Consider the following 22,811-nt stretch of genomic DNA (forward strand, 5'->3'; position numbering starts at 1 on the left):
ATACAACGGTAATATTTCGAACATCAGATCATATATAAACAAGAACTCGAGAGCTTTAGCGCATAACTCACCCGCCTTTCTCTCGGTCTCTCTTAAATTTCGATTTCTAGGGTTTCGATCAAAATCCTCCTGATCTAGGGTTCGTCTCCGCCGTCGGCCCGCCGTCGCACTCGCCAGCCATTCGCCGGAAAACATGGACTACGTCGTTCTCTGCGCCAGGGTTGCAAGTTTACTCGTCCGTAAAGACAATGTTTGGGATTGCTTATGGATGTAAACTTCCGAGAGAACCACGCCGCGAATTTTGGTCTTCCGGCGAGGACAGCCGACGCTCGGGTGGAGAGAAGAGATTAGACTAGTATTATTATTATTTTTTTTTTAAAATCGTTTCCAATAGTGAGATTCGTAACAAGACAAGAATCGTGCACAGATAAAAGCCGCGTTTCCAATAGTGAGTACTCTCTTTTTCTGTTCTTTTTTCAAATTTTTAATTTTGCTATGTTTTGCATTTTTCTAACCCAATTTCTTCACACAGATTTCGCGAGAAGGGTTTTGATTCAGTCTGCTCGTTTCTTTGCGAGTGACTTCAACACACTTTGCAAGATAGGTCTGAGCGCGAAAGCCTGTAATCTCTTAAAAGAAACGATAGCCAAAGAGAAGTTTCTACGCTCCGCATAACCACTGTTGTATCTCTGTGAACAACCAATTCCTAACCAAGCCTTTCCATGGTTTCAACAATTAGAGAACGAGGAGAAATGTGAGAACATTACACGGTTGATGGATTTGAAAAAGGAGTATAGTCTCGTATTTTTCCGTTCTTATTTTTTCCATTTTTTGGTTTTTCTTTTTGCCCTGTTTAGCATTTTTTTTAAAACCCAATATATATCTTCACACAGGCTTTGCGAGAAGGCTTTTGATTCATTCAGCTCCTTTCTTGACGAGTGAGTTCAAGACACTTTGCAAGATAGTTTGATCGAGAAAGCCGGTAAATCTCTTAAAAGAAACGATGGTCAAGAGACCTTTCTTGGAGAGAACAATACAAGGTTTGATAGATTTCAATTATCATTCTCCAACAGGGAAAACTGTATATAGGGAGTACTTTGCTTTTCCTTTCTGCCTTATCTTTAAGTCATGTTTGTTTTTTTTTTTTTCTAATCCAATATCTTCACACAGGATTCCCAAGGAGGGTTTGTTTGATTCATTTGGCTCGTTCTTTGGCGGGTGATATGGACGTGCTTTGCAAGATAGGTCTGATCGAGAGAGCAGGTAATTTCCTAAAAGAAACGGTAGCCAAAGTGTACATAGAGCTTTCAACAATCAATTAGACCACCGTTGTATGTGAACCATCTCTTGTTTTATTAACGGAAAAATGGTGGCAATAATAATCAATGTTTTGTCAAAATACTACGTACTCATATACTCAAAGTTTTTTTTTCTTTGACAAAAATACCACATGTTACGTTATAGAGGGTCCGTTACTACTCGGACCATTAAGTTCAAACAAAAATTTTAACGGCAAAGTATTTACATGTAACTACATTTGAAACTTTGAGTATTTTTGCCTAAAAAAAAAGAATGAGTTTATAAGTAGTATTTTGAAAAAATATTGATTATTTTTGCCACCATTTCCCATTTATTAAATGATTTCTATATGTCGACGTTATCTCTTGAATTAGTTGGGGCCTTCTCTAAATAAGGGCATGATCGGCCCAGAGGCTTCAAGAAAATATAAAAAATCATTTTTTAAAGGTAATATATGATAAATTACGTAACTAAATAGTTCACGTTTGAAATCACGTATTACTTACATAATTTGAGTAAATGTGTTATTGTTGCTATTTATTAAATTATATTATTTTTGGGAGATTTTAGCACTAATTTCATTAAGCCTCAACTTATGCTCAAATATATGGGGTTTATAGCCATCTTTGAGCTTTAAACAAAGACTTTATCTTGTTTACGTATAATTTAATTGTGCAAAAGAAAAAGTTCCGGAAAATTCATATTCTAAACTCATTTTGGAGAAATGGGCAAGGTTGACATTTATGTCCTATTTCAAATTTATTTTCTTCTTTTTTATCTAAAATTTGTTTGTAAATATGAGATATTTTTAAGAGAAACATGAAAATTTATTACCACTTGTGTTCCAACACTTGGAACATAAAATTAGAGATAAATAATGCCATTTTTATTTGTGTTCCAACACTTGGAGCTAAGTCTAGTAGTTTTTCTGTTTTTATGTTTTTTAGGTTACAAATCCAACCGACTCGTGCCTGAACACTTGGAGCTAAGTCAAGTAGTTTTTCAGTTTTTTTATTTTTTTATTTTTTTTATTTTTTAGGTTACAAAACAAATCCAACTGACTCGTGCCTGGTGGTCACTCGGTAAATTAATTATTGTATATGATCTGGATCAATATAATGGTGCGTAGATACTGATTGACATGTTATTAAATCTCAACAGCCAAACCTCGTGGGACCCACTATGTCAAGCAACACAACTCAATCCTAACATAACTAACTACCCATGTAATAATGAAAAAGATATTTCTACGTCCGGCTTTTAATTAGGAAAACTTAACGAGTCAAGATCGCATTCCCAGCCGTCTAATCACAACTACAATATGCATCTCAATGCATCTAAGCAGCTAATTAACAGTTGTTTGGCCGTTATCATTAACCTCAAAAAGAATTTCGATTACATAATTCCTTGCAGTAACTTTTGATAATCATGGCCACCAATATTCTCCTCCCACTTCTCACCATCTTCGCATCAATTTCGCCGATCGCCGAATCTACGATCGCCGCCGATCGCATCAACATCTCTATCTCCGCAGCTTTCAACTTCGGTGGCTCGAGTTCCGACACCGGAAGCCTCATATCCTCCGCAGTATACCAAACCCTCAACCCTCCGTACGGACAAAATTATTTCAACTCTTCCACCGGGAGATATTCTGACGGACGAATCGTCCTCGATTTTCTAAGTAATTTTTTTTTTTAGCCCATATACGTACGTACTTGTTTTTTCTTTTTCTTCATTGTTTAATAAAAATGTAATTGTTGTGTATAATGACATATAATTATTTAGTGGAAGCGATTGGCCTCCCTTTCTTGAATCCCTATCTTGACTCGGTTGGCGCGCCGAGTTTTCAAAAAGGATGCAACTTTGCGGCCGGGGGTTCCACCATTATCCCGCCAACGCTTCCCATCGCCAGCCCGTTTCCGTTTAGAGTTCAAGTGTCCCAGTTTCTCCGGTTCAAGTCTCGGGTTATCGAATTACTATCGAAAGGTGGGTTTGGTTTTTTGGAGCAAAAAAATCATTTTTTTTTTATCTTTATGACTTGTAACTATTAGCATAGCATGCCCCTTAAAATAGTGATACCATTCTAAGTAGCTTATACAAAAATTTAAGCTGCTTTTTTTATTTTTTTTTATTTTACGTGAGATCTTTATAAATAGGTCCAGCGCACTTAGTAATGATTTAACTTTAGGCTCACAAGTCACACCTATGAATGAATAATTCCCACCCTTTTATATAGTGGAAATTAGATGGAATTTACCTCGTTTCTATTTTTTTTAGAAGTACACTATTGACCTAACACTATCGACCTAACACTATCGACCAAAATTATCATAATTCATTTTTGTAACCCAAAGAGTTCAAACTCAAGACGTTATGTGTGAAATTACCATTATATCAAACTAGTTACCGCCTATGCAATTCTTGTCATGCTTTCATTCTAAAACACATTAATATAAGTTTATCTAGTAGGTTTATCTCGTGATGCATTTCAAGGATGATTTAAAATACCAAATATTTAGGAAATTTTGTGTCTATGTAATTTCTCCTATATAGTCATATAAAATGAAATTTTTTGCTGAACGTGAACACACATATACACTACTACCCCATATAGAAGGCTGAAAGTCCTTTTTTTTTTTTATCTATCTTTGATAAATTATGACACAATACTCTTTACATGGCTAATCCTAAACAGTTTAACAAAATGTCCTACGTATTAAGCGGGCTATAATCCTAAACAGTTCTTTTATTTGTCTGTTTTTTTTTTAAGATACGAATTTGGCTTACCTTCCAAAGGAAAACGACTTCACCAACGGTCTTTACATGGTTGATATTGGCCACAACGACCTCATCGGCGCATTTCACTCCAAAACCTTTGATCAGATAATCGAATATATTCCGGTGATTTTGGCAGAGTTCGAAGCAGGAATAAACGTCGGTTTCCATCACCAACAACAATTCCATTAAAATTTGTCTTTCTCGCCTCGAACTTATATCACTGTCTATTCTTCTTCTTCTTCTTCTTCTTCATCTCAGAGACTATATGACAATGGGGCTAGAAACTTTTGGATACACAACACGGATCCAATCGGATGCTTGGCAATGACTTTCCACAGATTCGGGAACGACCCATCAAAGCTCGACGAGATGGGATGTGTGAGTTTGCACAACCAAGCCGCGAGGATGTTCAACGATCAGCTTTACTCTCTCATAAAAAACTTGCAGGCTCAACATCCCAACGCGTACTTCTCATACGTCGATATGTACGCCGTTAAAGCCAATCTCATCGCAAACTATTCGCGATATGGTCAGCTTTCATTTGGATCATATATATAGTACTTAGTTTTTTTTTTTCCTTCTTACTTCTTCTCATGCTATGTTGTCTTTTGGAAATCTGCAGGGTTCAAACAGGCCATCATGGCTTGCTGCGGATACGGAGGTCCTCCTCTGAACCACGATCCTCGAATTTCGTGCGGACAAACGAAGATCTTGAACGGGACTTCGGTCACTGCAGAAGGGTGTACCCAAAGCTCCGATTACATCAATTGGGACGGAGCGCATTACACCGAGGCAGCAAGTCAGATCATTGCATCGCAGATTCTCACCGGGAAATTTTCTGACCCGCCTTTCCATCTAAAGCTAATCGAATCCTAAAGATGCCAAATTATTCACTAGAACTTTATATAGTATTTATAACTTCGGATGTATGTCTTTCATATATTGATACTATACTTTCAAAGGACTTGGTTTTATAAACTGCGAAAACTGAAACTGAAATCTGCAACAAAATCTAAAGAATTGCTCTCAGATATGAAAATTAATTAATAAATTAATAAGATCATCTCGTATAACATCTTCGAGGAGTTTTCTTTACAGAGAAGGAAAAAGAAAAGATCTAGATACAGAGAGAGAGAGAGATACAATATTCGGAACCCGAAATCCTCACTTCTTTGCGATGTAAGCATAGTATTGTGCCATCGGCACCACAAAGGCGATGACCAACAAACCTCCAACGACGAGCGAGAACTGTCCTCGCTTCTCTTCTGTCTCTTCTCTGCTCTTGTAGTTGGACTCCCTTTTGTTTTCCTTGAATGTGGGCCCGCCCGGGTCCGGAAGCCCGTCGATCACAGCCGCGAGGCGCTTCGCGCTGCTGTAAACTGCCTCGTTGTACTTCTCCTCCGTCGCCAATACTAAAAAAGCCAACCCATAAGAACATGAATTGGCTATTATATGATCTTAAAACGAGGCTCCGAAAACGTGGCTCTTTTGACCCCGATCGAATCTCGGATTGCGTTTCAAAATTGTTAAAAGTGAATTACTTCACATGTTATCAGAGCCCACCAAGTCGTACTTTAAGATTATGGGAGCTAGAACTGCCGGGGAAAACCTTGACATGTTTGAATAAAAATAGATAAAAGTGTGGGGATTTACCGGGGAGATTCTCGGAGACGGTAGCGTCGAGGATGGACTCTCCGACGGCCTTGATGAAGGAAGGACCGCCGGTAATGGCGCCTTCTTTCTGACTAGTCACCAAAACCACGATCCCCTTGTTGTCCCCTTCCTCGAGAGTCGGGTACCACCGCTCCAAAACTTGGTCCGCGTACTCAAAAGCGTCCGCTTTGCTCTTTAATTTAAAAAAAAAAAAAAAAAACAAGTTTTTGTTAGGATTTGAACCCCAAATCCAACCTAATTAGAAAATAATCAAACAAACAAACAAAGAACAAATAACGCACGCAGATTTATAGTAGTTCACTCTCTCAATGTCAGAGTTACGTCCACTTAGCTGCTGCAGATTTCACTATAATCAAAATCCAGAGTTTTGTGTACAATTTTTCTCTCTTTCGCTCGAAAAAGAAACTCGGCTCCCCTAAAGTTTTCTAAAAGTTTTCTCTTCACACTTGCGTGACGTTGAAGAAAACGCAAAAACAATATAAATAAATAAAACTAAAAATAAAAATAAAAAAAGAAGGGGAAGTGAAAAAAAAAAGATGGTCTTACGGTGAGCTTTCTGACGGTGATGAAGTCAATGTGGAAGTTCTTTCTCTCCTCCAAATCGGTGAGAAGTCTCTTCACGTCCGACTTGGTGACGCGGCTGAGAACCCCGGCGTCGTCCACCACGTGGGACTCCTTCGGCGGACCGTCGTTGAGGACGTCGAACTCCGACGCCATCGCCGCCGGAGAGAACGTCAGAGCCACCGACAGAGCCAACGCTGCCAAGCCTTGCTGCGCCTGGGAGACCCATTGCTTGGTGATCGTCGGAGACGGCGGTTTCAGGGAGAGAGAGCAACATGGCTGTGATCTCTTGACGGTGGGTCTGTGTAGAGAGTACTGAGAATTGTTGGATAGTGAGAGCGATGGAGAAGAAGAAGAAGAAGAAGACTTGTGGTTTGAGAGAGGGAATAGGGATTGAGAGGAAAGAATGGTGTCCATTGGAGAGAATGAGAGTGAGAGATCAAAGGCGAATCATCAGAGAGATTGTCTGTGATTTTTTTATTTTTTGGTTTTGTATATTTTTATTTTATTTATTTATTTTGCTGTTATGTTTTCGTGTTATTTTGGGTGGTTTGGATTTGGTTTTGTCCGATTAGATTTCCTTTTGGTTTGTGGATAACGTTTTAGTCCATGTAAAGCTAGTGTCTTCCTCACTTCTTTCCCAACGGCAATATTTTGCTCATTACTTTGAAAGACAAAATTCTTCAATTTTGCTTAGGCAATTTCCGATACTAGTTTCATTTTATTGACCATCGTGCAAAAGATAATCAGTAAGAGTATTTTGCTTGAGGTCAAGACATAGATCATCAAAGAGGTTAACTAAATTTTTGGTGGTTTTCAAACGGTGAAATATAATAATTTGTGAATGGGATGGGCGTATCACTAAATGAATTTAGATTAACAAAAATATCACTATTTTTTTAATTTAAACTCTTATCACTTTTTTCAATATTTAAGGTATAATGATTAAATTACCTAGTATAGAGTATTTTCTAGAAAAACATAAATCGAGCTTATGAACTCCAACTTTAATCAATCAGGCCCCTTTAAAAATCTCTCCATGATATCGTTATATTTTTGTGATGATATTGTTCTAAAATTCATGACGGGATAAGAGCGTTTAAGTAAGGGATAATTAGACCAGTAGTTCAATAATCCGCTCTCTTTTTAAAAATAGTCCAAATTTTATTTATTAAAAAAATTGTTCAAGTTTTTTTTAAGTAAGAGATAATTAGACCAGTAGTTCAATAATCCGCTCTCTTTTTAAAAATAGTCCAAATTTTATTTATTAAAAAAATTGTTCAATTTTTTTTATTAAGAAAATAGTCTATCAGGCGAAGTTAATTAAATTAATTGTTTAATTAATTTAATTAAATGTTCAGTTATTTTAATTAACTTCGGCTCGATAGACTATTTTTTTTAGTAAAATAAAACTTGAACTAGATTTTTAAAAAGAGATAAATGATTGACTAGTTATAACAAATACTTAAACAAGTAATTCTATGTTCAAGATTCTAAAAAAAAAAAAAGATTAACAACATTTCTGTAGTCCATTTAATGTAATACTCTTATCCAATTCCCCATTACTAGAGTTCATTTGTTAGTTTACTAGTAAACAAAGGGGGTTTGGACATGGTTGTCCCAATCTTTTTTTTTTTTTTGAGGAAACGGGTTGTCCCATTCCTTAAGTGGTGGATTTGTGTGCGCTCTATTTTAAATTTTTTTTTTTTTTTATCAAATTTAATTTCTAATTATATATGTGTGAGTTATGAATGAATAATAACGAAACATGGAAGGAGGGGCTTATGATAACAAAACATAGAAGGGCACGAAAGCCTAACAAATTCCAGTATCAGACAAGAAAGGCACGCGTTTACAGAAAACGACATGTCATTTACCTGAATACGACATTAAATTTCCAAAAACGTCGTTTGTCCACTTTACTAGTGTGTACACCAGAAAAACGACATGCCGTTTACAGGAATACGACAGTAAATTTCCGAATCCGTAGTTTCTTTGTAAGTTTGACCACCGAGTGAACATAAAACGACATGTCGTTTAACATTAAATTTCCGAAATTGTCGTTTCTTTGTAATAAAAACGACATGTCGTTTATAATAATACGACAATTTTCGAAACCGTCGTTTCTTTGTAAGTTTGTCCACTTCACTCCGAGTGAACAACCCAGAAAAACAAGGGACAAAATCCAAACATTATCAGAAGAAAAAAGAAAAAAAAAGGAGAATCTAGAGCAGCCATGAACGAAAAGAGATCATCCTCTTCACTCCCTCGCTCTCATGGCAGTTCTTCTTTCTCTCTTTCCTCACCCACCTAACCCTAACCCTAACCCACCCATTCCTAAATCCCCTTCCTTCATCCCCAAGTCAAGGAGAAACCTGGTTCTCAAAACCACCTCGCTCTTTCTCATCTCCATAGCCACACCACAGCTCTCGACTGAGCCTTCAGTTGCCGGAGAAGAATCCTCGCCTCCGACGAAACCACCGCCATCGAATCCCTCGCCGTTAAGCGTCGTCAACACCAAGTCGTGGTTTCAGTTCTTCGGCGATGGATTCTCCATACGAATCCCTCCTCGATTCCAGGACATTGCGGAACCTGAGGTGATTAATTAAGCTAATCCTAAAAAAGTTATGTTCCTATCTCTGTTCCCGATTAGATTTCAAGAAGTTGTTCTGGTCTCTGTTAATCGGTAATGTATCGTACTAGTGATAGTGATTTTAGGGTCTTAAGTGCAAATTTAGTCATATTTATTTAGTTTGTGATCACTATGTGTAGGATTACGAAGCCGGATTGTCTCTTTATGGAGATAAAGTAAAGCCAAAGACTTACGCTGCTCGGTTTGCTTCTTCTGATGGGTATGGAAACTTTGTTATAATTATATATATATATATATATATATATATATATATATATATACATATTTATTTTATAATACAAATTTTTCCATCAAGAGGATATAGGATGTTTCAAAGTTCATGTTGATTTGATTTATTTTAATTTCCTAAATGTTTCTGGTATTTCCAATGCTAGAGCGTTAAGTTCTTTGTCAGGTCGCGTTTTCCGGGAGGAATCTGTTCCTCCCGAGTTTCAGAACTTGGTGTTGAAAGATCATTTCAGTTAATGAAGGATTTCCTTTTGTCAAAAAAAAAAAAAAAATGTTTCTTGTATTTTAATTGCTATCTAAATTTTAACCTCAGTGCTTTTTATTTTGCTTCTTGTGTAAGAAATGTTTTGGTACACCTCACAATCAATGTTTGTGTTAGTTATATTCTGCTTTATTCAATGAAACAGATCAGAAGTTGTGAGTGTTATCATTCGTCCAACCAATCAGCTCAAGATCACATTTTTAGAGGTTTATAACAGTTGAATATTCTGGCGATAGTGTTATTCCATTAAAATTCCAACCTAGTTCTCTCGGGACTTACCTTGTATTCACTCATTGAGCAGGCCAAAGACATAACAGATTTGGGGTCCCTGAAACAAGCTGCAAAACTCTTTGTTCCGGGTATTTGAAGCCTGAACTTTATTTTATGAGTATTTTGTTTATCCTGACCAATTTCTGATATACTTGTGCTTAATTCCGACGTGCTAGTTGGAGCGACTCTATACTCTGCGCGAACATTCAAAATAAAGGAAGAAGAAAGTTTTAGGTAACTTCATGTCCAAGTTGGTGCTATTGTACCGAGTTGTCTCAGTTTCACGATCTTCATATGCTTTGCCTTATCAATTTATTATTATTTTTTTTTATGGTTGATGTGTTTTCAGGACGTACTACTACTACGAATTTGGGAATGATCAACAACGTGTAGGACTTGTCGCAGCCGTTAATGGCGGAAGGGTTTGTTCATTACGAGCTTTAGTGGTTCCCTCGCTTTTGCGATATTGGCTCTTACACCAAGATCGATTTTAAATTCTTAGTCATATGCTTTTTTAATTTTTTTGTTTTTTTCGTTTTTCTATGATATAGGCAATCGTTGCCGCAGCAACGGCCCCACAGTCCACGTGGGTCGAAGATGCCAAGAAGCTTCGTTCTGCTGCCATATCAATGACTGTTCTATAGCCACCTCACACAGGTTTGTTTTTGTAATCATTTCAACACTGAGTATCAATGAACACAAGTACTGTTTTGCCATGTTCGAGATGTTGGTGACAAAATTTAATGCTGAAGTATTATTTATTTATTTATTATTTGGGCATCTCTATCTGAACTGATATGTCTTGTTATTTCCAGATTCTTTGTAATTTTCCGGTGATGGACAATGATTTTTTTTAGCGAATCAAGAACCAGGAGGTAGCGGCGATCACATAGGTTTGCCAGAGGAACTTGTAGCTGATTTTGGACTTAGTATTCATGTTAGGCTTTTCAGATTCTGAGATTGTATTTGTAAAGATGACGATAGTTGATGAAACTTTTGCAATATTTTCGTAATTTGTTTGGTTCAAAATTCAATCTTGAATATAACATCCCATTTTCTTACACGTGGTCGTACTTAAAAGCCAACTCGGGTAAACCAAAACAACTGAAAAGGTAAACAACATGAAGAGCCTTCACTTCTCTCCAGAATGAGAGAAACAAGATCGTGCGTACATGTTTCTGTTTATATGTTTTCGGTTATTTCTGATTTATTTAATTAAAATCTTCTTCAAAATCCCAACTAACAGCCACACCAAATTCTCTTCCCCACAGCTGTGGCAAGTCCCACCAATCGTGGATTGCCACATCACCAACTAGATGGGGTAATCCCGTAATTACTAGAAAACATTCCACAGAATGCATACGTGGCAACACGTGGAAAGAGATGTGTAACATATGAGAGCAGTGAGTGTTCAACTACCATTCTTCCCTCCATTTGCTGGCCTTTTTAAATTGTAGAAGCGACCATGAAACCAAACCATACAATAACTCTCCTTAAAAAAAAAAAAAAAAAAAAATTCGGAATCCAATAGTCCAAAACCAGTGTTCTTCTACAAAAAAAAAAAAAAAAAAAAAGGAAAAAAAGAAAATCTTGAATCTCGAATGCGAAGCTCAGCTACTGAGTCGCGGAAATGGCTATCCTCGAAGCCATTAGAGCTCAGATACAGCAACATCATCCACTACGAGACTCGTCGTCATTCCTCAACACGACCACCATTATCGCTCTCACCGTGTTCTTCACGCTCCTCTGCGCTTGCATCGTCATAGGACATCTCCTAGAAGAGAACCGATGGGCTAACGAGTCCATCACCGCCCTCATTCTGGTTCGAAATAATGCTTGTTTCTCTCTCTGACTTTTTTGTTTCTTCTGTTCGGCTCTCAACGGACTGTTTGGACACAGGGATTGTGCGCCGGTGGGATTGTTCTGTTGGTAAGCAAAGGAGACAGCTCGAAGATATTGGTGTTCAGCGAGGATTTGTTCTTCCTCTATCTCCTTCCTCCAATTATCTTCAATGCCGGGTTTGTTCAGAACCTCTTTTTTTTCACAGACACGCATTACTAGATTTTGGATCTTCGAGTTTGTTTCTCTTCTAACCGTGTTTTTCTCCGATTCGGCTTTAGTTTCCAGGTCAAGAAGAAGCAATTCTTCAAGAACTTCACGACTATATTGTTGTTTGGTGTGTTCGGTACAGTGATTTCATTCTGCGTCATATCACTCGGTAAGATCAGATGAAATCTGCACACAATATATTCTCAACCACTTGATGCTTTTTTTTGTCAGTCAAGTCAATTCACATCACGAAACATTACAGGTGCTTTTTTACTGTTCAAGAAAATCGGCATCTCGAGCCTGGACGTCAAAGATTATCTCGGTGACTAACTAAATGTGCTTTGGAACTTCTCTTCCCTTGTATATAACGCTCTTATTTCGTAATCTTAATTATAAGTCATTTCTGTGAAGCTGTCGGTGCTATACTATCCGCCACAGATTCAGTTTGTACACTACAGGTAGATATTCACGTGCTATTCGGCGACTGATTATTATTACTGTTATTGAATTTAAGTTCCAATTTCTTTTATTGTGGTCATGTCAAAGGTTCTAAGTCAAGACGAGACACCATTTCTGTATAGCATTGTATTCGGGGAAGGAGTTGTGAACGACGCTACTTCCATCGTGCTTTTCTATTCGCTGCAATCGCTGGACATCAGCAATATCGATGCCGGTACAGCCTTGAAGCTATTGTGGACTTTCCTTTACCTTTTATTCACCAGCACTGCTCTTGGTGTAGCAGTAAGTTCCGATAAACTCTCTACTATTATTTTTTTGGTTAGTGTCGCAAGATCTAATGCCGAACATGATTTATATAGGCTAATATTTGTTATGTTTTTATCGTTACAGGCAGGTCTGATAAGCGCATTTATCATAAAAACTCTGTACTTTGGAAGGTAAGATTGCATACTATATGTTTTTCCGATATTTGAAGTAGTCAAATATGTATTCTTTGTGTTCATTATGTAATGTCATCGACAGGCATTCCACGGATCGGGAAGTTGCGTTGATGATGCTCATGGCTTATCTATCGTACATGTTAGCAGAGGTTTGACAAAACGATTGATATAGATTTCTAATTTGGGATTCAATTTTTTTTTTTTCCTTTTTTTTTGTCATCACTTATGGTTATGGATATTCGTTGTTGCAGCTTCTAAATCTCAGCGGAATCCTCACGATTTTCTTCTGTGGCATAGTCATGTCGCACTATACATGGCACAACGTCACTGAAAGCTCGAGAATAACAACCAAGTAAGGAATCTTTTTATACGAAAATCTGGATTCACAGAGATTAAAAAAACAATGGTGGTTTTCTTTTGGGCGATTTCAGGCACGCTTTCGCAACGATTTCCTTCATCGCGGAGACCTTCATATTTCTCTATGTCGGGATGGATGCCTTGGATATCGAAAAATGGAAAAGCAGCAAAGCAAGGTATTGTCAATCTTTTTGTTCTTACAATATTTTTAGGGTCTATTGGCTATCTAGCCATATGAAACGTTAGAAATTTCTAAATAGTCAATGTGTTTTTGGTACCTCAATATGTTAGAATAGCCATATGAAACGTTAGAAATTTTGAAATAGCCAACGTTTCGTTAATTTTTCGTAAATAGCCATGTAAATCTTTTTACGCTATCAAAATTATTAAAAAACGCAGAGTAGATTTCTAGTAAATATGGCTATTTACGTAATATATACAAAAGTTTTTGGAAATATACGAAAAATTTACAAAACGTTGGTTAAAACGCAAACGCTTATGTTTATGTTGCTTATATCGCTAATTTTTGGTTTATTTAAAGAAATTTCATGAAATAGACTTTTGTCCCGCCTTTAGACATAAATACCCTTCCTACAACGAAAAAACATAGAGCCTCATATTTTTAAGGGCACAATGGTCCAAAAAGTCTAGATCTGATTAAGTTTAACCAGCTAGTCTTTTCATGATTTAAGACTAATTAGTAGTTCTAGTTATATTGAGTCTAGATCATCAATTCCCTTGTTTATTCTATTGAGTTCACTTCTCTTATAATCTTCCTATGTGGGACCCAACTTGTATATTTCCGCTCGAATTCAGCGTGGGAACTTCGATCGCTGTCAGCTCAACGCTGTTCTTTCTAGTCTTGCTTGGAAGGGCTGCGTTCTTGTTCCCAATCGCAAACATAAAAAACTGCGTTCAGAGGCGAAACAATACGAAAATTGAATTCAAGAAACAGGTAACAAAAAATCACCCAATTATCTACTCCAAACAACTGATCAGCTCTTCTCATTTCATGGCTTAATCCGAAAACTTTGACCGACACTTTGCGTCTCAGTTCATCATATGGTGGGCGGGCCTAATGAGAGGCGCAGTAACAATCGCTTTGTCTTACAACCAAGTAAGTCCGACGATGCTTTCGACTCTATATATACCCAAAAATCCATAATTTTTATTTTTAATTTTCAGTTTGCAGAATCCGAGGATTCAACTGCCGATAGCGCGTTGATGATCACCAGTACCATAATCGTCGTTTTGTTCAGCAACATTGTAAGTGCATCGACCGAATCGAATTATTGTTGATTCAACTCTCTCTCTCACTCTCTTTCTATCTCTCTCTTTTGAACAGGTTTTTGGCTCGATAACAAAGCCGCTGATCGGAGCGGTGTTGTTGCGTCACTCGAATCCGTCGATCTCTGACGCGGCCGACACTCAAAGCATGGAGGATCTTCGGGTGCTTTTGGTGGAAGAAAGCGGGCCGAGCGAGCCCAAGAGAAGCCGGCTGAGAGTGATGATGAGCGATCCAACGACGACTGTCCACCATTTTTGGAGGAAGTTCGACGACAAGTTCATGAGGCCGGTTTTTGGGGGCCGGGGTTTCATCCCCATCGTTCCCGTTTCACCCGACATACCTCAAGAGGTTCCTTGAGGGTCAGGTCAAGTGAAAATTTCAAAAGTAGAGATTTTGCTTCATTATTATTTTTTTCTTGTGTAAAGTATTCGCGGCACTTCTTTTTTTTTGGTGCCTAAAAAGTAAAAGGGAAATAATATGTATGAAAGTATAAACACAAGTTTTGTTATCATAGTAATGCGTTACTTGATTACTTTATAAAATTTGGCCTTCATATATATATATATATATAATCGATCATGAGGTTGTTTTTCAATATTTCGATGTATGATGATCGATTTGTTCAATATTTATAAGAATGGGTTATATGTGTTATTTTATTAAGGGAAAATGATACATTTATACCTTGTGTTTTAGTGAAATGTCGAGTTTAACCTTTGGTTTTAAAAAATGTCGAGATTATACTTCTGTTTAACTAAAATGAGAAAATTATACACTGAAACGGAAAACAGTGCCACAAATCTTCTTTTTATTGATTTTTCATTGACGTTGACTATAATATTTATATGTAAACACCAATTATCTTTATTCATTTGCGTCATATATGTAATTTATTTAAAAACAAAAAAATAAACAACAGTCTCTTAATCGTGAAGAACGCAAAAAGAGGCAAAATGGTTAAAATCGACAGTTGATAGTCATCAAAATTACAGATTCGAATGGAGAACCCATGATTCAGAGTTGCAATTCGAACACATAATGAAGTCATCTCTTGGGAGATATGAATTTTATTATTTAATTTCAATTTAAGGCTATTTTTATTTCAAAATTGGAAATTTGAAAGTTATGATACTGTTTTGGATTTGATTTTGTTTTTCTTATATAAGAGTTAATATCAATGAAAGAGAGATTTGTGACACTATTATCCGTTTCAGGGTATAATTTTGTCATTTTCGGTAAACCGAAGGTATGATTTCGACATTTTTGAAAACCAAAGGTTAAAGTCGACATTTCACTAAAACACATGGTATAAATGTGTTATTTTCCCTTTTATTAAAACTAGAATTTTTGTTTTGAGTAGACATAAAGATATCACCAATATATACAAGTTGATTTACTCAATAAATGACTTCAATTTTTATTGTGTAATTGATTCGGATTTTAATGGGTAAGTTTAAAAAAAATGTGATTTAATTTGGATGATTGGATAGTTTGAGTTGATTATAACTAAAATTTCTTTGGGTTTTAATAGGCAATTTAAAAAAAATGTGATTCAATTTGAATGATCGGATAGTTTGAAGGAAAATTGCCAAAAGTAGGACTAAATTAAGGCAAAATTCCATTTTCCTATTTTTTCAAAAATTTACCAAACTAGGACCGGTCAAACAAAAGTCAAATGAGAGATACACAAAAATCTACCTATTATACCATCATACTAATTACCAACCTACAATCTTCCCCAATAAAATCTCTATTATTTTCTATTTCTTTCTATTTTCCCGCTCATCCTATCGAAAAAACGAAATTTTAGTTAAGGAAATGTCCCTTCCCTAGTTTGAATCTCATATCTCATACTTCAGCCCAATGAGCCCTAAACCTCTTAGGCCCATTTAACCATAAACTTCACTAAACCCTTGAATCGAAATAAAACAAAACCCACAAAACCCCACTTTGCGTGCTCTTCTATTCTGATTTTCTCTAGTTCCTGATCAGACATGGCTTTCAGAAACTTACAATCGATTCGGTCTCTATATCGAGCTTCTCAGATTCGCCAGTCTTCGTTTCTGTAAGTATTAGTCTTCGTTTTTCAATTGCAAATTCTTCATGTTTATACATTTTTTGTAATGATTCTTAAGACCATGAGTTTGATTGGATTCTCAGGCTTGGAAGCTCAGCTAGCAATTCGAATGGGATTTTGAACGGTAATATTTTAATTGTGACGTTTCAAATCATGTTTCACGAGTTAGTATAAACGAAATGCTTGACAACTCGAGAAATTTGTGTTTTCACAGAAATGGCTGAACTTAATTGTAGGAAAATGTCTTCTCTTATGTTCAAGGATCAATATTCACTTCCTTGGATTCCTCGAGGCGCTGGGGTAATTCGCTCTGCAATGGTGAGTTCAGGAAGTGAGCTATTCTTTTCTTCCTATTTGTATTGCTAATCAATTTTTTGTTGCAATCTATATGGATCAAGTATGTTTTGTTGTGTCTTGTGTGATTATAAGCTTCCACTTTTTTTTTTCCTTTTTTTTTTCAGGCTGCTGAGTTAGAAATCTTTAAGAATGACACAAGATCGGCTTCAAAAGTGAGCGTTCCTGCACAAGGACGACAAATGGTACACTATGTTTTACCTTTTTTAAATTAAGGTTAAGCTCAGTTCGTGATAGAAATAAATTCTTCTGTAAAGTCCGGGTACGCTGAACTTATTTTTTAATTCAAATTCAAGTGTTTTAGTGTAGCAGAGGATTCGATTTGGTCACCGCTTTCTTAGAATATTTTGTTAATAAAATCTATTGAAGTTATATAGCTGCTAATTTATGACAGAGTGAGCTGTTTTTACGAAGCAAATTGTTGTTCATTGTGCAGGGAGCTCTTAGAGTAAACCTGTTGAGTCCTGGGATTGTCTACGAGCCATATGTTCCTCGTGAAAAACTCCCATTCTGGAAAAGGTTGGCCTTTCTTTAGATTGTCTGTTATCGTTTTCGTTTTAATAAGTTGGAGATTTCAGTTTAAGATCGTCAATTTAAGACTTGAGTTTCAGAGTAGTATTTAAATAATTTGTATATATAACATCTTTCATTTAAGTGAATTTTCCCACTTAAGTTTGGTTTGTTGAATGTAACATTAGAGTCTCCCCTTTCAAATCCACTGTCTAGGGCTAGCTGTGTCCCTTTCATGATATCATTTCCTTTTGTGAGATGTTTAATTAATAATAATTTGATACATTGTAATTTTTCTCTGTTTGGTGCTGTTGTGTGTGTAGTACATCGCAGTCCTGATATCTTGATCCCATTGTGTTTCTTGTTCCAGATGGTTTACCATGAGTGGTTGGCGAAGAACGAAAGAGGATATACTTATTGAGGTATTGCAGTTCTCTGAGCAAATTGTGGACTTCCATAAAAAAAAAAAAAAAAATCTTTACATTCTGGCTGTTACACATGCTCGGTAAATTTGGTATATTTGCTTATGTGTATTGTACGTGACTCGCATTCATATAGACTTTCTCTATGAAAGCTCTACTATTCCACATCGTGACCGATTGCCAATGTTGATGATTTTCTTTTCGTTTAAATCTGCAGCTTAAAAGTGCATATTGCCTTGCAAAGTTAAGAAAATCTGGATACTCAAAGCAGATGTTCTACAAAGAGGCAGTAGAGATGTACAAAGAGGTTTGAAGAGAAAACTGAGAAATATTGTTTAGTAGACAGACAATTTGGCCTCCAAGTCACTTATTGTCAATTTGCCGGGAGATTGTTTATTTCGAGCTTTCTTTCAGTTTTTGTCATTGTAACGTATCTGTTTACCTCTTCTGAGTTATTCATATATTTTTTTTTGCAGATTAACACTTTCATAGCAAATGGAGACAAGAGTGCATTGAGAAAGATAGTTACAGATCGGATGTTTTCTGTATGATTTTTCTTCTCCCTTTACTTTCAATGCTCTCTACATCATTTGAAGTTGATATTCTCTCTTAATATGAAATTTGTGGCAATTGAACATCTTGTAAGTTCCGAGACTTTCTCTCCCTGTTTGCAGACACTAAAGAATGAATTGAAACAAAGAGAATCTGTATGGAGAAAGGCTTACTGGGAAATGGTTGAACCAGTTGTAAAAATTCGGACACTGCGAGCTCGACTGGTAAGCTATAAATAATTTCCCGTTTTGTTCCATCGCTTTATTTTCCATTTTCTAGTAATTATTAAGAGAATGCTTCTACTGTAATTTCCTTTTCAGCTTGTATAGTAAGAGAGTTGTAAATAGGGTTGTGTTTCACTAGTTAGTTACTGATTTAGAAATTCGTTAGCTTGTTCTTGTGATGGAAAACAGGCCTTTGTTTACATTTCGATTAATTGTTGTAGTAGAATTAGGAGTATAATTCCAGCAAAGCTATCATAACTAAGATTTAGTTATTTTATTTCATTTTATAATTTCATAAAATAGTGTTTGAATGGTTTTCAAAAATTTGATAACAATCTTGTTTCCTTTGGAAACAAATATGCTATAGCCTTAATGCTCTCTCCCTTTTTTTCCAGATTGGCATTGATCGAAATGATGTCGACAAAGTATTCTGTCAGCTTACAGTCGAGTTTCTTACAAAGCAGGTAAAATCAACTGCATCACTTTAAACTGATAGTAATTTTATAATAACGTAACATTTTGTTCCACTCCACAGAGATTTGAAGCTTATGATTTAATGGGCAAAGTAGTTTCCGGTGATAAATCTAAAGAGGTATGGTGTCAGTAACTTAAACTATCGCCTTGTATCTAAGCCAATTTAGTTAGAGAAATTTCATTTTATTGACCTAAAAGTTAACAAAATATCGAGATTAGACCTCATACTTTAAAAATATCTTAAAATAGACTTTTGTCCCAACTTCGGACACAAATACTCTTTTGAACAAATAAAATCATTTCACTTTCACTCTCTATCTTCTCAATCCCTCATTCGGTCTTTCACGCTCGATTCCGACGATATATAACTAAATTCGACGAGATACGAGGGAATCCGACGAGCTATGATGACCTAGAATGACAAAGTTTCACATGAATTTGATTTTTTCCATTTAAAATGCCCAAAATGAATTTTATCGTATAACATCGTACATTATCGTACACTATCGTTATATTACCGCACGTTACATTACATTATAATTTTAACGTATCATAATATATGATGCCGTACGATAGTGTACGATATAATACGATGAGATAAGATACATTATATTAATGTACGATAAAATTCATACAAATTATAATGTACATTATAATTATAACGTACGATTATATACGATGCCGTATGATAGTGTACGATAATGTACGATGTTATACGATAAAATTCATATTTTTTGACATTTTAAACGGAAAAAGTCAAATTCACGTGAAATTTTGTCATTTTAAGTTATCATAGCTCGTCGAATTCCCTCGTATCTCATCGAATTTAGTTATATCTCGTTGGAATTGAGCGTGAAAGACCGAATGAGGAAGATAGAGAGTGAAAGTGAAATGAGTTTGTTCAAAAGGGTATTTCTCTCGAAATTGGGACAAAAGTGTATTTTTAGATATTTTTAAAATATTCTCTTTAGTTATTTATAAATTTACCATTGTCCGCAGGTTCTGGTAAAAGATATCTGGGTATTTGAGAAATCGCTCTTTCATACTGACGCGCACTGGCGTCTCTGTGGACGGATATCGCTCTAAATGGTTTTCTGAGCACAATCATCTCACTGTTGAATTTATTTGACATTGAAGATTAAAATGACTTGCGTATCGGCCCAAATGTTCATTCTGATATAATTCTAGGCTATTTTGACGAATCCGGTTCGATGGCCATTTAGTCACGTGGCTTTGAAATCGTCCGTGAGTTTTTTTTTGTCAGTGCCAATCTTTCAAAATCCTTTCGTACTTGGTTTATCGAAGTTAATAAACGAGTTTACTCTGGGATAATGTCTGATTAAATCATGTGTTAAGAAATAATCTGACGAAGATATTTTATTTTAGTAACTTATATCAGAATTCCCATTGAATTAGTAGTGTAGTAGGTTATGCCTTCCAAGCAATGCCTTATCCTACCCAAGCAAAAGTTTTCCTTTGAAGTTCAGGCTCTTTTATGTTTGTTCTCAGAAGAAATGTGCTTTGCTTCAAAGCTCTTTAAATCCAAGATTCTTAAGAATAGCATCGTTGTAACCTCCAAACTAGCTCATCTCTCCAATTCCCATTAAAAAAAAAAAAAAATCAAACTACTATTGCCCTTATTTTTCACACACACAAAAAAAAAATGGATCGGAAAGAAACCGAACATGTAGGGATTTGCAACAAGCTCTTCGACTTTGTCATGAAAAGCATAGCTTTACAAGCCGTCAAAAAATCCACTTTGGGAAATCCTGTCGACCTTACTACACCTGATCAGACGGCCCGTGGAACTTCAAGCGCCGAAACCGAACCAGAGAAGACCGTTCCTCAAAAACGCTCAAACCCTTCCTCTTCTTCTCTTCGCACTTTACTGGAAAAAGACCGAGAGAAAGAAGGGGTTGAGAATGAGAAAGAGAGAGCTAACGAGGAATCATCGGCTCGACCAAAGGCTCCGAAGAAAATGGTGAGCATAAACGACAGAGCTGAAGAGATACATAAGATCATGAAGAAGAGGAAAAAGATTGGGTCGTTCGACAAGTTGAACTCTTTCCATAACGACGAGGACAAGCTAAAGCCTCTACGTCCGATTCTCAAGGCTCCTTCTAACCTCGATGACAAGACTGATATGCTTGGGAATACTAATTGATATACATTTTAACATTTCATGTGTTGTATGAAGTATGAACATCGTGTGGTCTATAGACAAGCTGTGACACACAAAGATAGGCCATAAAATTGTAATACATAAAGTTTTTTCTGTAGAAAACTCTTGTTTGAAGTATTGTCATCATCAATAATTTATACTGACTGGTGATTTAAATTGGTGACATATACCAACATTTATCCATTTGCAATTTTTATACTTGAACTTAAATTTCACCGAGTTATTAAAAAAGAGAAAAAAAAAAAATTAAACAAGCTACAAACATATCCACCTCACGAAATTCTGTTTGGATTTGTTATTTCTGGATACTGGCAGCCGAAAAGCAAGATATACATTTTTTTTAAGAAGTCGCAAGGTTATTTTTATTTTTATTTTAAAATATCATTAGCTGACATTTTAAGCATTCATATATTATGGAACAAACCGAATCGAAAATCGGATAAAACCGAAAATCGATGCCATGTTGTATAACCGAAATTTGGATGATCGATTCAGTTTAAAAAATTGAACCGGATATCAATTTTAAATTTTAGAAAAATCAGATACATGATATTTATTTTTATAAAATAAAAAATAAATAATCACGCAGGATTGTATGATTCACTTTTAATCGAATTTTGATTATCATAATAATTTTATAGCCGGGTATGGATTTAAAAACTAGTTTTAAAGTGATTATGAATTTTAATCACTTTAAAAATCGAATTTCTTTAAACTGATTTTAAAACTGAATCATCGGATTTTGAAGAACCAGATAATCGAATTTTGAAAATCAGATATAAAAACTAATTATTGAATTTAAGAAATTGAATTACCGAATATTTAGATAACTGAATTTCGGTTTTGGAATTAATTGAATCGATTATTAGACTAAATTTTTTAAAACCGAAAAAATTCAGATTATGATATTAAAATAGCCAAAATCGAACCGAACCGATTCAATTTCAGCCTAAAAACACAAGTGAGGTCGTCTTGAAATTTCATCAACTATTATACAACATACATAGTAATCCATTTACAATTAGCTTAGTAAAACATGCCAGGTCAGCAGAAAAATTTGGTGAATAAGTGCTTGAGTTGACTTGAATTGCGAGTTAGAAAGAAAGGTGGTCTAAATCTAAATGGGTGATTGTCGTACGGCCTTCACAGTCCACAGTGAGAAGATCCTCTACTCCAAATCCAATTCTTCCACCACTAATCTCGCTTTCAAATCAATATCAAAATCAAAATCATCCAACACTTGTCTCCGATTCAACGATTCCCTCACAAACCCACTCTTTCGAAATCGCGTGTCGCAATCGGGAAAACCCCAAGCCACGGAGACTCACGGCGGAATTTCGATGTCCGGTTTCCACGGGATCGATCAAAACCTCTTGGACGAGATGGTCTACGATTCTCTCGTTTGGAGCTCTCTCCGTGGCCTTGTCGTCGGCGACAAATCATCTCAGGTTTGTTCTCTCTCTCTCTCTCTCTCTCTCTCTCTCTCTCTCTCTCTCTCTATATATATATATATATATATATATATATATATATATATATATATATATATATATCTATTTAGCTCTCTTCATGGCCAAGAGATTTTCCGATTACAAGAATATGTTTAGTTTCGTAAAAAAATGAGTACACATTAAACTATATAAAACATTTAACTTCAGATGATCTGTGTCAATTGACGAGTTCTTGTTCTTGACCATC

At 35.9% G+C, this 22,811-nt stretch overlaps 7 protein-coding genes across 8 annotated transcripts in view; 5 read left to right on the forward strand and 2 right to left on the reverse strand.

Moving 5' to 3' along the window:
- The first annotated feature begins 2,704 nt into the window (after nucleotides 1-2,704).
- Nucleotides 2,705-4,992, forward strand: LOC149382203 (GDSL esterase/lipase At1g54790-like). The gene is made up of 5 exons (XM_089601814.1): nucleotides 2,705-2,980; nucleotides 3,085-3,285; nucleotides 4,070-4,233; nucleotides 4,336-4,606; nucleotides 4,700-4,992. The coding sequence occupies exons 1-5, from the start codon at nucleotides 2,728-2,730 to the stop codon at nucleotides 4,951-4,953; spliced, it is 1,143 nt and encodes a 380-aa protein (XP_089457940.1). The 5' UTR covers nucleotides 2,705-2,727; the 3' UTR covers nucleotides 4,954-4,992.
- A 116-nt stretch (nucleotides 4,993-5,108) lies between these two features.
- LOC149382204 (UPF0603 protein At1g54780, chloroplastic-like) lies at nucleotides 5,109-6,788 on the reverse strand. The gene is made up of 3 exons (XM_089601806.1): nucleotides 6,298-6,788; nucleotides 5,731-5,923; nucleotides 5,109-5,489 (listed from the first exon to the last, which is right to left on the reverse strand). Exons 1-3 carry the CDS (start codon nucleotides 6,727-6,729, stop codon nucleotides 5,242-5,244), a joined length of 873 nt encoding a protein of 290 aa, XP_089457932.1. The 5' UTR covers nucleotides 6,730-6,788; the 3' UTR covers nucleotides 5,109-5,241.
- Nucleotides 6,789-8,474: 1,686 nt separating this feature from the next.
- On the forward strand, nucleotides 8,475-10,807 carry LOC149382205 (uncharacterized). Its single transcript, XM_089601808.1, has 8 exons — nucleotides 8,475-8,909; nucleotides 9,085-9,164; nucleotides 9,601-9,661; nucleotides 9,757-9,814; nucleotides 9,902-9,959; nucleotides 10,075-10,147; nucleotides 10,277-10,382; nucleotides 10,541-10,807. Exons 1-7 carry the CDS (start codon nucleotides 8,589-8,591, stop codon nucleotides 10,367-10,369), a joined length of 744 nt encoding a protein of 247 aa, XP_089457934.1. The 5' UTR covers nucleotides 8,475-8,588; the 3' UTR covers nucleotides 10,370-10,382; nucleotides 10,541-10,807.
- A 381-nt stretch (nucleotides 10,808-11,188) lies between these two features.
- LOC149382206 (sodium/hydrogen exchanger 1-like) lies at nucleotides 11,189-14,743 on the forward strand. The gene is made up of 14 exons (XM_089601790.1): nucleotides 11,189-11,547; nucleotides 11,625-11,743; nucleotides 11,846-11,943; nucleotides 12,037-12,096; nucleotides 12,186-12,232; nucleotides 12,321-12,515; nucleotides 12,624-12,670; nucleotides 12,756-12,822; nucleotides 12,925-13,025; nucleotides 13,105-13,206; nucleotides 13,847-13,985; nucleotides 14,085-14,147; nucleotides 14,216-14,296; nucleotides 14,376-14,743. Exons 1-14 carry the CDS (start codon nucleotides 11,356-11,358, stop codon nucleotides 14,673-14,675), a joined length of 1,611 nt encoding a protein of 536 aa, XP_089457916.1. The 5' UTR covers nucleotides 11,189-11,355; the 3' UTR covers nucleotides 14,676-14,743.
- A 1,508-nt stretch (nucleotides 14,744-16,251) lies between these two features.
- Nucleotides 16,252-20,263, forward strand: LOC149382207 (uncharacterized). Its single transcript, XM_089601804.1, has 12 exons — nucleotides 16,252-16,383; nucleotides 16,479-16,519; nucleotides 16,610-16,713; nucleotides 16,857-16,934; nucleotides 17,186-17,268; nucleotides 17,630-17,681; nucleotides 17,899-17,988; nucleotides 18,158-18,226; nucleotides 18,356-18,457; nucleotides 18,853-18,921; nucleotides 18,993-19,049; nucleotides 19,931-20,263. The coding sequence occupies exons 1-12, from the start codon at nucleotides 16,313-16,315 to the stop codon at nucleotides 20,015-20,017; spliced, it is 903 nt and encodes a 300-aa protein (XP_089457930.1). The 5' UTR covers nucleotides 16,252-16,312; the 3' UTR covers nucleotides 20,018-20,263.
- Nucleotides 20,264-22,210: 1,947 nt separating this feature from the next.
- Nucleotides 22,211-22,811, forward strand: part of LOC149382208 (glutathione synthetase, chloroplastic-like) — a 28,369-nt gene continuing 27,768 nt past the window's right edge. Inside the window, exon 1 of one of the 2 annotated variants that reach the window (XM_089601788.1) lies at nucleotides 22,211-22,561. In XM_089601788.1, the coding sequence (XP_089457914.1) occupies nucleotides 22,235-22,561 (327 nt within the window). In that variant the 5' untranslated portion in view covers nucleotides 22,211-22,234. The remainder of the gene's footprint in view (nucleotides 22,562-22,811) is intronic. The other variant, XM_089601789.1, reaches the window with a different exon arrangement.
- LOC149382209 (protein S-acyltransferase 18-like) overlaps nucleotides 22,768-22,811 on the reverse strand; it is a 1,652-nt gene continuing 1,608 nt past the window's right edge. Inside the window, exon 6 of the mRNA XM_089630370.1 lies at nucleotides 22,768-22,776. Coding sequence (XP_089486496.1) covers nucleotides 22,768-22,776 — 9 coding nt within the window. The remainder of the gene's footprint in view (nucleotides 22,777-22,811) is intronic.

Source organism: Urtica dioica, chromosome 11, assembly GCF_054948205.1.
Source record: "Urtica dioica subsp. dioica isolate 48M chromosome 11, U.dioica_male_clone48M_v1_H2, whole genome shotgun sequence".
NCBI classification, from domain to species: Eukaryota; Viridiplantae; Streptophyta; class Magnoliopsida; order Rosales; family Urticaceae; genus Urtica; species Urtica dioica.

Coding starts and splice junctions, on each gene's coding strand:
- LOC149382203 (XM_089601814.1), top strand. CDS start 2,728: ATGGCCACCAATATTCTCCTCCCACTTCTCACCATCTTCGCATCAATT. Junction 4,234..4,335: donor AGTTCGAAGCAGGAATAAAC/GTCGGTTTCCAT, acceptor TCTTCATCTCAG/AGACTATATGACAATGGGGC. Junction 4,607..4,699: donor CGCAAACTATTCGCGATATG/GTCAGCTTTCAT, acceptor GGAAATCTGCAG/GGTTCAAACAGGCCATCATG.
- LOC149382204 (XM_089601806.1), bottom strand. CDS start 6,729: ATGGACACCATTCTTTCCTCTCAATCCCTATTCCCTCTCTCAAACCAC. Junction 5,924..6,297: donor TCACCGTCAGAAAGCTCACC/GTAAGACCATCT, acceptor TTTAAATTAAAG/AGCAAAGCGGACGCTTTTGA. Junction 5,490..5,730: donor CGTCTCCGAGAATCTCCCCG/GTAAATCCCCAC, acceptor TGGCTTTTTTAG/TATTGGCGACGGAGGAGAAG.
- LOC149382205 (XM_089601808.1), top strand. CDS start 8,589: ATGGCAGTTCTTCTTTCTCTCTTTCCTCACCCACCTAACCCTAACCCT. Junction 9,165..9,600: donor CGGTTTGCTTCTTCTGATGG/GTATGGAAACTT, acceptor TCAATGAAACAG/ATCAGAAGTTGTGAGTGTTA. Junction 10,148..10,276: donor CAGCCGTTAATGGCGGAAGG/GTTTGTTCATTA, acceptor TCTATGATATAG/GCAATCGTTGCCGCAGCAAC.
- LOC149382206 (XM_089601790.1), top strand. CDS start 11,356: ATGGCTATCCTCGAAGCCATTAGAGCTCAGATACAGCAACATCATCCA. Junction 14,148..14,215: donor TCGCTTTGTCTTACAACCAA/GTAAGTCCGACG, acceptor TTTAATTTTCAG/TTTGCAGAATCCGAGGATTC. Junction 14,297..14,375: donor TCGTTTTGTTCAGCAACATT/GTAAGTGCATCG, acceptor TCTTTTGAACAG/GTTTTTGGCTCGATAACAAA.
- LOC149382207 (XM_089601804.1), top strand. CDS start 16,313: ATGGCTTTCAGAAACTTACAATCGATTCGGTCTCTATATCGAGCTTCT. Junction 16,520..16,609: donor TTCGAATGGGATTTTGAACG/GTAATATTTTAA, acceptor GTGTTTTCACAG/AAATGGCTGAACTTAATTGT. Junction 18,227..18,355: donor TTACAGATCGGATGTTTTCT/GTATGATTTTTC, acceptor CCCTGTTTGCAG/ACACTAAAGAATGAATTGAA.